The following is a 12,941-nucleotide window of genomic DNA, read 5'->3' on the forward strand; positions in this document are numbered from 1 at the left end:
TCCTTCCGAGGACACAAAACCGAGTGAAATCAAAGACGACAGACAAGGTGAGTGAGAGGACACGAGGCTCTGAGTGACTTCAGAGTCAGAACTCCAAGAAAGAAAGAAAAGAAGAGGAGAGAATAATGCAAACCTGGAGTGAGAGAAAAATGTCTTTCTGAGTGGAAATGGAGTGAGGGGGGTCTGGGGAGAGAGAGAGAGACAGAGAGAGAGAGAGAGAGAGAGAGAGAGAGAGAGAGAGAGAGAGAGAGAGGACAGTGGTTGAAGGGTTAAGGCGAAGTTGGAGTCTATGTGACAGTATCAAAGCCACAGGAGCAGCAGAGAAAAGCTGTTAACGGGAGCTCACCGTGCCTTAATCGATTGTGAACTGTGCTGCAGAGCACAGCCAATCACAGGAGCTCCTGGAGACTTCTCTGGGTTAGAGCACTTACACGCTGTCTGCCGCCCGATCAGGGAGACGGCACAGGGAGAGGAGAGTGAAAGAGACAGAAAGAGAAAGAGGGGAGGAGAGAGAAGAAAAAAACTCCAATGAGATGAGGGGAGAGGGTGGCGTTGGTCAGGGGGGGGGGAGAGGAAAAGTGGGACTTCGAAGTGGCGGTTTCGCTGTTTCATCTCGGTGACCTTGAGCGCCCTTGTTTGTTGGGGGAGAATATGCATCAAGTGTCCTTTCTCTTTGCTCCATTTGTCTGTCTGCTATCTATCTGCCTGATTACCTTTCAGCTGTCTTGCCTTAACTTCACGTGGGTCCTCTTTCCTTCTAGATGACAATATGTCGCATGCGTGACCTTTGAAGGCACGCATCCCAAGGGAATCTCAACATTGTAACAGCACATGACATTTCCTAAGTCTTGAATGGACAAATCCATTTGATGTGAAACTTCTGGAAAATCGTGCTCTTGCTAAAAAAAAGCCTCCAGAAACAATGTTAGCTTTCATTACACAGAAAATGTGAAATGAAATCCTATTTTTCTGACACACAAAAAAATGAAAATGTAAATAGATGCAGCAAAGCAGCTGGTATGATCTAGTTCTGTCATCTTCATTTATTCGTTTGATCCCACTGTTGCGGGTTTAGACATTGTAACTGCCTCATTAGTTGGAGCAACTCACAAAGCATCCACTGAACTCAACTAGTCACAGAATGATGTGACTCGAGATCGAATTAACCGACTAAACCTAGAACGTGTTTGTGTGGCGACTGCGGGACTAATTGGCATGCAGCTGCAAGTCTTCAATCTAATTAGCATGAGCTTGCTGTAATTGGAAATTAGTAAATGAGTGTTGTTACAGCTCAGTGCTGACTCGGTAAAACGGGGCTCTCTGTTTATTTTGGGTGTGTTACAGTGAGATGCATGCAGCGGCTGCATGAAAAGCATGGTAGAAAGAAATAACCCCGACTCGTCTGATCAAAGTTTGAGTTAACGTGGAGTTTTGACGCATTAATACTATTTTTACCTGCAGACCTGTCACAGGAAGTTAAAAGTTCTGAAAATAAATTGGGTTCAATCTACTGTTTCTATCCAATTTATTTAATCACATTTTTAATTGCTCAATGGAAAGAAGTAAAATGAAAATAACTGGTCCCTTCTCTTTGTTCTTGTAGCAAGCAGAACCGCAGTTTGATTCGCTTCAGTGAGAAATTATAGAATGGAAATTGTGTAATATAGTTAAAAAATAGTTTTTACAGAGAATCCAGGCTAAAAATTGTATCCCCAGCCAATGTCATACAATGATTATTTATAGATGGTTCATCCTGCTCTAGAACCGGCATGTTATCAGAAATTAACGATACGATTCCGCAAGATGCAATATGCATTTGACCACTAGGGGTGGTGTGGTGATGTGCCTGGATGTGACAAAATCGAGGGTCAGAACAAATGACAACAATGGCAGAAAGTTTTGACAGTTTTGAAACAAATTAATAGAGCATGGTGTGATTCCTGTGGTGCGCCCTCTAGAGGAACCATGAGGAGCACATGTTGTACACAGGCAAGTAAGGGAACATTGTGTGCGGTTCGAAAGCTTCTTTGATGAATTTAATCTATAAATGATGACAAATGAGTCTGTCTCAACAGTCACACTGAATAGGTTTGCATCAAAGATCATGTGTATTTACATAATTATTTAATAAAGCATACACAAAACCTGCCACTTGTTAGGGACTGTAAAACTGAACAAATCCTTATGGGCTCGAGCGGGCAGGATACCATCAACTTCTATGAGTCCCCATAGGATTTTGGACAGAAGACTAATGACCTATTCTAGGAACCAAATCTGCATTGAGAGGTTACAACATATAACTAAACCTCGACTCATCGCTTCAGAAGTTTGTTGATAGCGAAGACGACGTTCAGCTCAGTATTCTGCTCATTTTGGGTAACAGACGTTTCCACTTCAAACCTTCTGCTTCCTGCGATCACGTCGCTCCGCAGAGAATGAAACAATGTTCGCAAAGCTCTTACATGTCAGTGATCTCCCATTCAGTATTGAGATGAGGCACAATGCGGCCTGATCACGAACAATACCGGCGCCACTTCTATCGCCGGCTGAAATCTGACAGTGAACAAAGTATAAATACAGCATGAAAGTCCGGATCTCTCGGTCCATGACGCTTCGATTTTGATTCGCTTTATAAAAATCTGTCTGCTTGGGAGTCCAGCAGTGTTACAGAGGTGCAATACTAAATCACGGAAGTATCCTTTAGAAATATCACTGCTGAAAATATCCAGGGGCAAAGTCCGGGCTGCTATTCTGAGATGAAAAATCCTATTATTTGTGCTCGACTGGCTTCACTTGTTAGTGACTAATTCCACCATAATCATCAGTAGGAAAAGGGGAAGATGGGTTGCCAGATTGAGACATCAGGCTCTGTTGATAACATAAAAACCTTAGGTGTTTTTTTAATTTGGTGGCATAGTGGTTCCACTGGTTTCCAGTGTCTACATAAACCTGCTATTCACTCAGAGTCTTCAGCCACACTCAAAGCATGACTAAAAATGTAAAATGTCCCACTGTTACTCCACCCAAAAGGAAAAGTTCACATGCAATTTGCAGCTAAGGTCGTTTGCCCTTCTCCAACATCCGCTCTCGGCAAGTTCGCAGGGAGCTTCAGTGGGAAAATACTGAGCCAGTCACAGGTTGAGCCGAACAGTTTTCAAGTGCGGAGCAGAGTGCTGGTCAAGGGCAAACAGTCAATAACCAAAAGCCGCCCCTTTAAATGTCAGTTGTCTTGGAAACAGGTGCAGAAGTGGAGCATTTTGGATGGTGGCTGAGCAACCGCCGGGGAGCCACTGTTTAGCAACGCCCAAGAACAACAGCACGGCGAGCGAATGTCACCCCGCGGAGCCACGCTGCTCCACTGAAGCACTGAAAGATGCAATTCAAGCAAACTGGGGCAGCAGAAGAGCATGAAAAACAGCGGAGAGACCGCCTGGTGTTATAATCCTCATCCTCAGTGTAATTCCTGAAAAATAAGTATTGGATTCACACACAAAAACAGGCAGAAGTATGAAAGAATATATCTGAAAATGGATAATTCACTAGTTGTGTGGTGATTTTTTATCATTTTTTTTTAAAGTATGTCTTTAAGCATGGATGGATAATGTTGGATTCTACGCCATCGCTTCCTTAATGTGAAATCCTGGCACGCTGGCTTTAGAGATGACTATCACCTATATAGGCCCACTCATCACATACAAGAGGCTCAGCATTCTCTGGAAGGGAAATACTGACAGAAATCCTGAAAGCAAACAGGCATCTGGGTGTAGACTCTGTCACTGTCTTTCAATAGAAACACCATTCGCTACTGCCCCCTGCTGTGAGCACGAACTAACCTGGAGCCTGATGTGTCACGTGACTTGTACCAGAATATCCCTTCCTGCACAACTAACGTCACTTAACTTATATAAAGCTGAAAGCGATGCCGTAGAAGTTAAATAGCAGCTCGTTTGAACACCGAAAAAGGCTAAATGTTGACATAATGACGGCCATTTCTCTTAACATTTGAATATTTTCCAAAAGCAAATTTAACGTCCTCCCAAAACGCTCAACCGTAACTAAAAATGTGTTAAATTCTTGGAAACTACAGTAAAATATAATAATAATGAATATAACCTGTGCCCGTACACCATGTGACCTGTCTCACATATTTAGCGAGATCATTTTAAAGCGTCCTCCCCTCCACATGAAGCATCAGGCTGAGATGACGTCCGACTGTAAAATGTTCATGAGTCAGCTGGATGCACTCCAGCTCTGTTTGTTGTTGCCTGCTCTACGTGGGCCCCTGTGCTGGTCTGGCCCGTCGAAGGCCAGATCCACTACTCTAGTCCAGACTGAAACATCTCAACGACTGTCAGAAAGGCTGTTTTGTTCAAAGCCTTTCAGCTTAAACACCTCCGTCTCTAAGTACACAGCCTCGCAGGGCGGCCGCCTGCTGACTCTTGTTATCGCATGTTTCACATCTTATTATAGTTTATGTTCCGAGTCTCGGTGTGTTCTGTGTTTTCACCTCGACGCGGGACCAAATGTTCCCCTCGAGGACCATGGAGTTGAAATTACTTTTGCAACGCCGAGTAAATGGTTTCCTTGCTTCTCCTGTAACCGTTTGCCAGAGAAAAAAATAAGAGATGGCGTTAAGATGGAACAAAGCATCCCTGCAGCTGGCTTTGTGTTTTCTGAAATGCATCATGGTTTATGTAATGCAGATCTCCATTTGTCTATCCGAGCTGACATCAAGGACATCCTCTGATCTGTGTGGTTTAAGCAAGGAGCTGGCGTTGTCAGCTTCATAACTCATGACCCGTAGTGACAGATACACATGTCAGCACTTCTGCAAACACATCTGCCTTTAACACCACATCCATCTCCCCCACAGTCTCTCTCCTATCCCGCTCTCATACCATTTAAGCATCTTTTTTTTATAAAACAAGCAGCTGAGACGTGTCAGACTGACTTTTTGATCATTTTTTTCCTGCATTCCTATCCCGTTCTGTGTCATGTTACCTCACCTCCTCCCTCCTCCATCCTCCATCCTCTCCCAGAGTGACCTCCTCCTCCTCTTCTCCAGCCACGGCTGATTAATTGAGAGCAGGGAGATGTAGATTCGGCGGGACAGATGAGATTCTTGAAACTTTGCGGCGTGCCGCATAGTGCTGGTGTTGCTGAACTGTGGAGGAAAGATAGCCGGTGGGCACGACTTGGATGGGGACCTTTCAAAACCAATCGCGTCGCGTTTGGTTCCCCCGTCCCGGCCACGCTATATCAGAGCAGATAACGTGCTCCGGTAAAGGTTACGACTCACAGTGACATTTGTGTCGAGACTCTGCAATACTTGAATCCTGCGGACTAATCTTGAATTCATACAAGTGCACACTTCTGTGTGCCAGTGTGTGTGTGTGTGTGTGTGTGTGTGTGTGTGTGTGTGTGGGATGGAAAGTGTAGTTGTAGAACAAAAAAGTTGGTAAATCAAAACAGACGGTCGATTAAGACGGTGGAACAGAAGTCACGGATTCCATTAAATCACATTCGGCCTTTATGCATTTTAGTTTAAGAGGCCAGAACACTTTCCAGGCTGTCGTTTGTTGATCTTATTGACGTGCATATTATATGTGAAAATATAAAATGTTCGTCTCCATATGGAGGAACTGTTGAGAAAACTACTTCTTAAGCTTAAGTTTTAAAAAACCCTCTTGGATCAGCTGGAAAATGCATCATCACAGAGATGTGTGATTTTCCCATTTTATGATCTTAGAGAATATGATGCACTGCTGCAGGCTGCCCCAACACTGTATATAGTTAATATGTCTACAGCAGTAAAATGCAACGTGCACTTTAATCAGGCAGTAATATTTATCCATAAAACATCATATATAACAGTAAAACACTTTTACTGCAAAAAAGGCTGCTTTTACTTTGGATTTTTGAAGTACATTCTGATGATTACGCTTAAATATTCTTGGATTTTCCCATTTGGCAAAAAACTGTTCCTCTATAAAATGCTACAAAAGATACTTAAAAGATCATTTAACTGTTTTCTAATTGCTTTTTTCCATGTATTGTTTGTCCACGTCTCCATGTTTTATGTTGATGATTCAAGGAATCAGAACAGACTCACATTCTTTGCTTTTATATGATGATGTGATGTGATGTTAATATTTTGTTGTCATTATATTATATAATTTGTCTAATTTGTCTCTATTAGCTTGTTATCACTTTTATGAAGTCATATGATTTTTTGTGTTTATTTTGTGTTTCCTTATAACATTGTGAAATTTCAACATTATTTAGGTGGAGGCTTCAAATAAGCCCTAAGAGGTTTTATGCCTCTCCCTGCACTGTATGTTGTATTATTTGTGCAAATAAATTAATAAATGAAAAAAAAACAAGCTTATGAATGCATGACTTTTACTTGTAGTGTGTTCAGAGTGTGATATTTTTATTTTTACTTAATTAATGGAGTTGAGTATTCCCTCCACCACTGCTTATAAACCATTAATGTGGATATGCTGTCTATAAATGGTTAATGGGGGAGATATTAAAGTGTCACTATCTTCAAAAACCACAAGACAATCTAAAGATTGTTTATGGCTTCTCTCCAATCCAACATGAAGACTGGATCTATAGCCCTTTGTGCATAAAACCCCACTCTGCCATTTTCTAAAACGCCCGGCTCATCGCTCTTGACATTCAAACTTTGTCCCAAAAAAAAAAAAGAAAAAGAAAAAATAACGAGTCATTATTAGTATTCAGTATTAAATTGAATCTGGTATCCAATCAGCAATTTCCCCGCTGAGGTGACCAGTGTGACACTCCTTAGTGCCACAGCAGCCTCCACTCTCATAACAAAAGAATTTTCCTTCTGAGATCCACTTCATTACCCAGACTAATATGGAGCAAAATGTTTATTCAAATGAGCCAAGTTCAAATCCTTTAAAATGAATGAGGGAAAATGCTGAAATGGATTATATGCTTTCAGAAAGAAAGAAAAAAAAATCATATTTGAATTAATTACAAACTGAAAGGGTGTTGAAAAAAAAAATGCTTATTCTCTTTCCATTTCCTTAGTTGTTTTTCTTATTAGCTTTGGATTTATTTATTCCCATCAACCGTCACTGCTAAACGCCATCAATACGTGTCCATAAAACAGGGAAATAATTATCGGGATCAACATGACAACGGCGAGCTTTGTTTCAAGGAGTAGACGGCTTTTGATTGGCCGCTACCAGAGGAGAGACTTTCTATTAGCGATTGATTGGGCAGTGTAATTTTCCACCTGAATGGCTCCCGGGGGGCGACGCGTGGCTATTGTGTGATTTTGTTAGAAGCCACCTTGTGTGATTGTGAGTTTCCTTGTGCTCTTAAATGGTGGGCCTTTTCTCCGAGCTGTGATGGAGGGTCTTGCAGGGCGAGGAAGGGGAAGGGAAGGGGGGGTTGAGGACAGTGCTGCCTGTCTCAGGATAAGTCACATGGGACAGTCTGTCAGGTCACCTCTCATCAGGAGGCATACAGCAGAGAAAGCAATAACACACACAGAGCCATGTTTGTTTTCTAGCACATCCCCACCATCCGATTTATACAAATATATTGATCGCCATCAGCTTCCCTGCATCCAGTCATGCAGCGACGGCGGACCCAGTCTGGGTGCTGCTGGTAGCGGTTCTAGCGGTTCTGCCAGTCGACAAACAGCCCCTTAAGTGCATGAGATACAAGGGCTCCATCTCTTGAGAAACAGGACACCGTGACCTCTCTCGCACTTCGCCTCTTCTGCCTTTTCATTTCGTGTCTCCGTCTCCCTGCTCCGATTTCATTCATGCACATGGAGATGTGATAAAAAGTGATTCAGGAACCCGTCTCCATCGGTTCTTACAGCCTCCTCACTCAAGTGTGAGTTAGAGACCTGCAATTCCAGCTCACAAAAAAAGGTGTGGTTCACCATCTGACATATATAAATGATCAAGTTGAGCTTTTCTCCTTTTTTTTTTTACTAAGACTCTCTTGGAAGGTAAGAAAAATAAAATCCACCACCGTGCTCCTCTAAAGCTCACGTTTATAAGGGAATAAGCATGTTTAAAGCTAGACAACAATGTTGGCTGATGGGAAATAGATCGTTAACTCAATGACAACATCACACTCCTATTTTTTTAACCTTTGAAGGAAGCCAGGCTTTTCCCGCCATTTCCGGTCTTTGCGCTAAGCTAAGCTAAGCTAAGCTAAACTAACCACCTACAGTTGCAGCTTCATATTAATGCACAGATATGAGAGTGAGCTTCCCACCCGACTCTCAGCAGGAAATCAAAGACACGTATGTGGACTATTGACACATTTGGCAGCCTGACCAACGCACGCCATCGCGGCGTCGCCGTCATGTAAGCACATAAATCTTGTAAACAAGTGCGCGTCAGATCTTTAAGAAACCCGATCAGAGAGTCGACTCCTCTGAAGGACAAAGACACAGAGCGTGACAAAACAGTTATTAAACCAAGAGCAAGCGAGACGATCTCCAGACCGAGCAGCAGGGGAAAGGGGAGACGTGACCATGGAGGGGTGACAGAGCGAGACGCCAAAATGAAGAAATGCAGAGATGAGAGGATAGAGAAATGGAGGGCCTGCCAGACCTGCCGGGGGAGGGGGGGGGCACTCAGATAAACAGATCAGGCTTCAGGCTTCTGTTAATGTAGTCACTTCTGACATTGAAAGGTAGTTTAAAATTTTGTGATATCACTTTTTTTTTTAAAAAGTCTCCTCGTAATGTGTAAAATTCACCGTCTTCTATCAAATAACGTGCAGTTATGACAAAATGTCAAGCAAAAGTTTGGCTTTTTCAATTTTCATGGTCTAAATGGGCAAACGCAGGCGGAAAAGTTCAACTATAACATCTTGGATATGATTTTAATACTGTAAACAAACGGACACTTTAATAAACCCAAGCCGATTAAAGAGCATCGTTATTATAAATTCCTTCTCTGTATGTGGACAGTGGGAGTTGGACTTTAGGCTGCCTGGGTTTAAGAAAATAATAAAAAACAGACTGACAAGCAGTATTTAATGTCAATCAGCATGAGAGCGCTGCTGTGTGTTTATTTCCTGCCGTTATCAAGTAAGTTCAGGTACACATGGGGTTCTGGGATAGACATTAAATCATGTCCTCGCTCCTTTAAAAAGACAATTAACGGACATGAAAACCGCTAAATCAACTCCAAACCAACATTATATTAAAAGAGTGCACCTGCTGTAGATATCTCTCCACAGCTTTTCAAAAAAGAAAAGTCTCTACCTCCTCCTCATTTCCTCACAATCCTGCCAGCGAGGATAAAGCGGAAGTAGGAAACAGCGTGGCCTTGTGGGAATCTGCCGAGCGTCGGGGGACGGAGGAGGAAAATGATCACAAACGCTACCAGTTTGGAGCAGCAGTGGACATCAGATAAGACAACATTGTCCACGCCACTCGTAAATCAATCAAGGTCACCTTGTGCTCTCTCTATCTCTCTCTCTCTTTTTGCTTTGGTGATATGGTTTAATCCATCACGAACACCTCAGCAGCCTCAGAGTGGAAAGTTAACTGGATCTGAGGCACCGAGTCAAACATTCTTTTCCTCTACAGATATTTGACTGGTCTTGTGATTGCTAACACCAGAAGCTCTGACCTTGATATCTCCTGCATCACTTCTAGTTAGCTGTCCAACATCGCCACCTGCTGGTCAGAAACCTTCATACAACTATGATACATGGAAGCAAACGTGGTGTTATTTCTATTAACATTAAAGGTCCCCTCCGTACCGCGATGGAAGAAGTATGCAGGATATTCAGTAAAAGTAACAATACCACAATGTAAAAGTATTCAAAGTGCATTCAAAATACTCAACTTAAAGTACAAAAGGATTATTAGTCAAATGAACAACGTGTCAAAAGTAAAGTAGCCAATATTCATGCAGAATGCCCCCCTAATAGATGCTGATTCCAATGAAATATGAGATTAATTGCTTATTATTACTGCTGTGTATATTTGTAAACAACTTCTAAATGCATTCAATGTGAATCCACTTAAACGACTTTAGAATACTGATTAAATAATTAAATCTCTAGCAATAAATCATATTTTACACCACATTCATATGCTTTGTAGGAGAAATGTCATTATGTAACTAACTAACATTAAAAGTGCAATATTTCCCAGTGAAGTGTAGCCGGGCAGATACACTTCATAAATCCAGAGTCTATGAATGTGCATGTGTTACTAATTTCACAAGATTCCCTGTAAAGTCCTTTCTCAGTGTTTGTGTGTTTCAAGTTTCCACATCACACTTGTAAATTGTCTCAAACAGGTTTTTCATTTATTATAAAAACATTGCTGGAATGTAAAAAAAAAATTGCTTATATTTTTGAATGGGGATGTTTTTCAAATGATCTCCTATACAAATCAAGAAAAAGGTTAAAAAAGAAACAATTTCACACTTAACTATGGTTGGATTTCCTCCCTCGAAGGAAAGCTTTTCATCCCTGACTTGGTTTGGAGCAGCTGTCGCCGCTCCACCCGGGGTAACACCTGCACCGAAAGCCCGCCTTCATCATCGTTACCTCTTGTGTTCTCATCTGTCCTAAAACCCTGTAGTTCTGCCTTCCGCCTGCCGTCTTCTCAGGCAGCACCTTCCACGCGGCGGGGTCCAGGTGGAGATAGGCCCTCGAGTCCGGGTCCCTCCTCTGGCATCTTCCCTGAGAGGAACACATGGTCTGGCTGCAGAGAGTGGCCGCCGCCGTCACGTTCACCAGGTACGGACCCAGAGAGTCGTCGAGGTAGGATTTGACGGCGTCGCAGGTGGCCTTAAAGAAGGAAAGAAGCATTTACTCAACTTGACTAACCATCCAAACGATCGTGGCCACACGTCAAACGCTGTAGGCCTACCTGAGATTTGGAGAAGGCGTGGTCGCCCCAAAGCACCACGCCAGCAGATCCTAAAGCAGCACTCTCCCCGATGGTGTAGACCAGGTGATCCTGCAGACGTAAATAAAAAGACAAGAAGCAGAACCTTCAGACCAAACCGTGGCGATCCCAAACGTGCGTGGAGTTGAAAAACTGCCACTTGCCTGAGAGAGGAAATCTAACGTGTAGGTGTAAACGATGCGGGCGTACGGGAACACGGGCGGCGCTGCCGGGGTCAGCCGACCTCCTGCCCTCATGGCCTCCAGGATGCGGTGGTGGGCGTAGAGGAGCACCTCTTTGTCCAGCTGTCGCAGCTCCAGGCTGAGGTAGATGTCGGGGTAGAGAGCGGAGGAGACGTTCCACAGCCACGAGAGCTCGTCGTTCCTCTTCAGCTCCACGGGCGGACACTCCCCCGTGTAGCCTGCTTTGCCACTGTAGTAGTTGTAGCAGTTGGGAAAACCATAAAAACCCCACAGCCCGTCTGGTCTCTCCCGCAGCCCCAGTTTCAGGGTTTCCTCCATGAACTTCCTCCCAGCGTTTTCAAACTCCACCCGTGCTGCAGCGTTGACCCGTTCAGGGCTCCAGTCCGGGTGCCTGGACCTCACTAGCGCTCTGGACCCATCCCAGTACACCTGCTTACTGTCCCAGTTTCTCTCCCATACGGGTCTCCAGCTCTCCCAGTCCACCACGGCCAGACCCTGAAAATCCCTGTCGGGGATCCAGGTGCGGATATCTTCAGAGGCCACTCTGAGGTGTTCATCCAGGCTGGCGTTCTGCGGCACCCCGCCATTGACGGCCTCTAGCTGGCTGGTGTAGCGGGGATACAGGCCCAGCTTCTCAACGTAAAAGATGGTTATGTTTTCACCGATGAAGGTCTGGTTCTGGTTCTGCACGATGCTGAACGTGCCCAAGTCGAGGTCCACGCCGTATTGAGAGAGACAGCTGGCGGTAGGAGCGTTCCACACTGTGAGGAAGGGCATCTGGGAGAAAGACGAGTTTGCAAACTGCAGCCCTGAAACGAGGCCGATCAGGTTGAAGAAGAGCGGCATCGAGCGATGAAAGGAACTCATCCCTGCAAAGAAGGAAAGGTGATATCCAGTAGAGAGCGATTGAAGACGCAGAAAAGGCCATCTTAACAAAGCTAGCTAGCTTCTAGCAAGCAATTCATCCATTGATGCTAACATTTAGTGGATATTTGGATACAGTCTCTCTCTTTAGATGCATAGCACAATTTTAAGGGAACAGCAGGCTTCTTATGGACACAAATCTAAAGTATGGCCGCCATTTTTGCCACAGGAGCTGAAACTATATCCAAACACATGTTTACTGTGGTCTGCTGTTTCTTTTGTGTATCGAGAGCGTAAAGAAGTAAAAGTGGGCGTTCCTGTCGCCCCCAAAAACTCAATCACATAGTCAGCATTCCTGTAAAGCTCTACAGGAACCCCCACCCCGCCCTCCCACCGCGGGCCTGCAATCAGACTGGTTTCCTGATATCATGGCTTGTGAAATATAGTAAAAACAGGATATTGCGAATAAACTTTAGATTTCAAAGTGTATTAAGTAAGTAGTGCTCGAAAGATAAACATTCAAAGCAAACTGTTTTTGTTTGTTTGTCAGAATCTGCATGAGGTTTTGATCACTGGTCTCCTGAATCATTCTCCAGACAAGCACACACGTTGTGGTGCAGCTGCATGGCACTGAGGCAAGAGACTATAGTGTAATGTTGTGTGTGTCAATGATTTTGAGCAAAATGACAAACAGTAACTCACCTATTGAATAACTGGACGAGGATTTTGGTTTGGAGGCCTACTTTGTGGTCTGGGCGTTCAGGGAAGACAGACCAGCAGTCTCATGATCTGAATGACACACACTCGAGAAAGAGAAAAAAAAAAGGGGAAGGAAAAGCAAGGGATTTCAAACAACCAATCAGAAGTGTGTAAATGTTTTCAAAGACCCAATCAGAAGCGTGCACAGAATATCCAACAGCCAATTATAAGAGACATGCAGATTATTTTAAAGAGCAGAT

General features: G+C 43.7%; 1 protein-coding gene across 1 annotated transcript; it reads right to left on the bottom strand.

The window, feature by feature from the left end:
- Positions 1-6,954: 6,954 nt before the first annotated feature.
- hyal1 (hyaluronidase 1) lies at positions 6,955-12,783 on the bottom strand. Its single transcript, XM_084040555.1, has 4 exons — positions 12,685-12,783; positions 11,080-11,987; positions 10,898-10,987; positions 6,955-10,815 (listed from the first exon to the last, which is right to left on the bottom strand). Exons 2-4 carry the CDS (start codon positions 11,983-11,985, stop codon positions 10,489-10,491), a joined length of 1,323 nt encoding a protein of 440 aa, XP_083896681.1. The 5' UTR covers positions 11,986-11,987; positions 12,685-12,783; the 3' UTR covers positions 6,955-10,488.
- Between the last annotated feature and the right edge of the window lie 158 nt (positions 12,784-12,941).

The sequence above is a fragment of the Eutrigla gurnardus genome (genome assembly GCF_963514095.1).
Source record: "Eutrigla gurnardus genome assembly, chromosome: 2".
Lineage (NCBI taxonomy): Eukaryota > Metazoa > Chordata > Actinopteri > Perciformes > Triglidae > Eutrigla > Eutrigla gurnardus.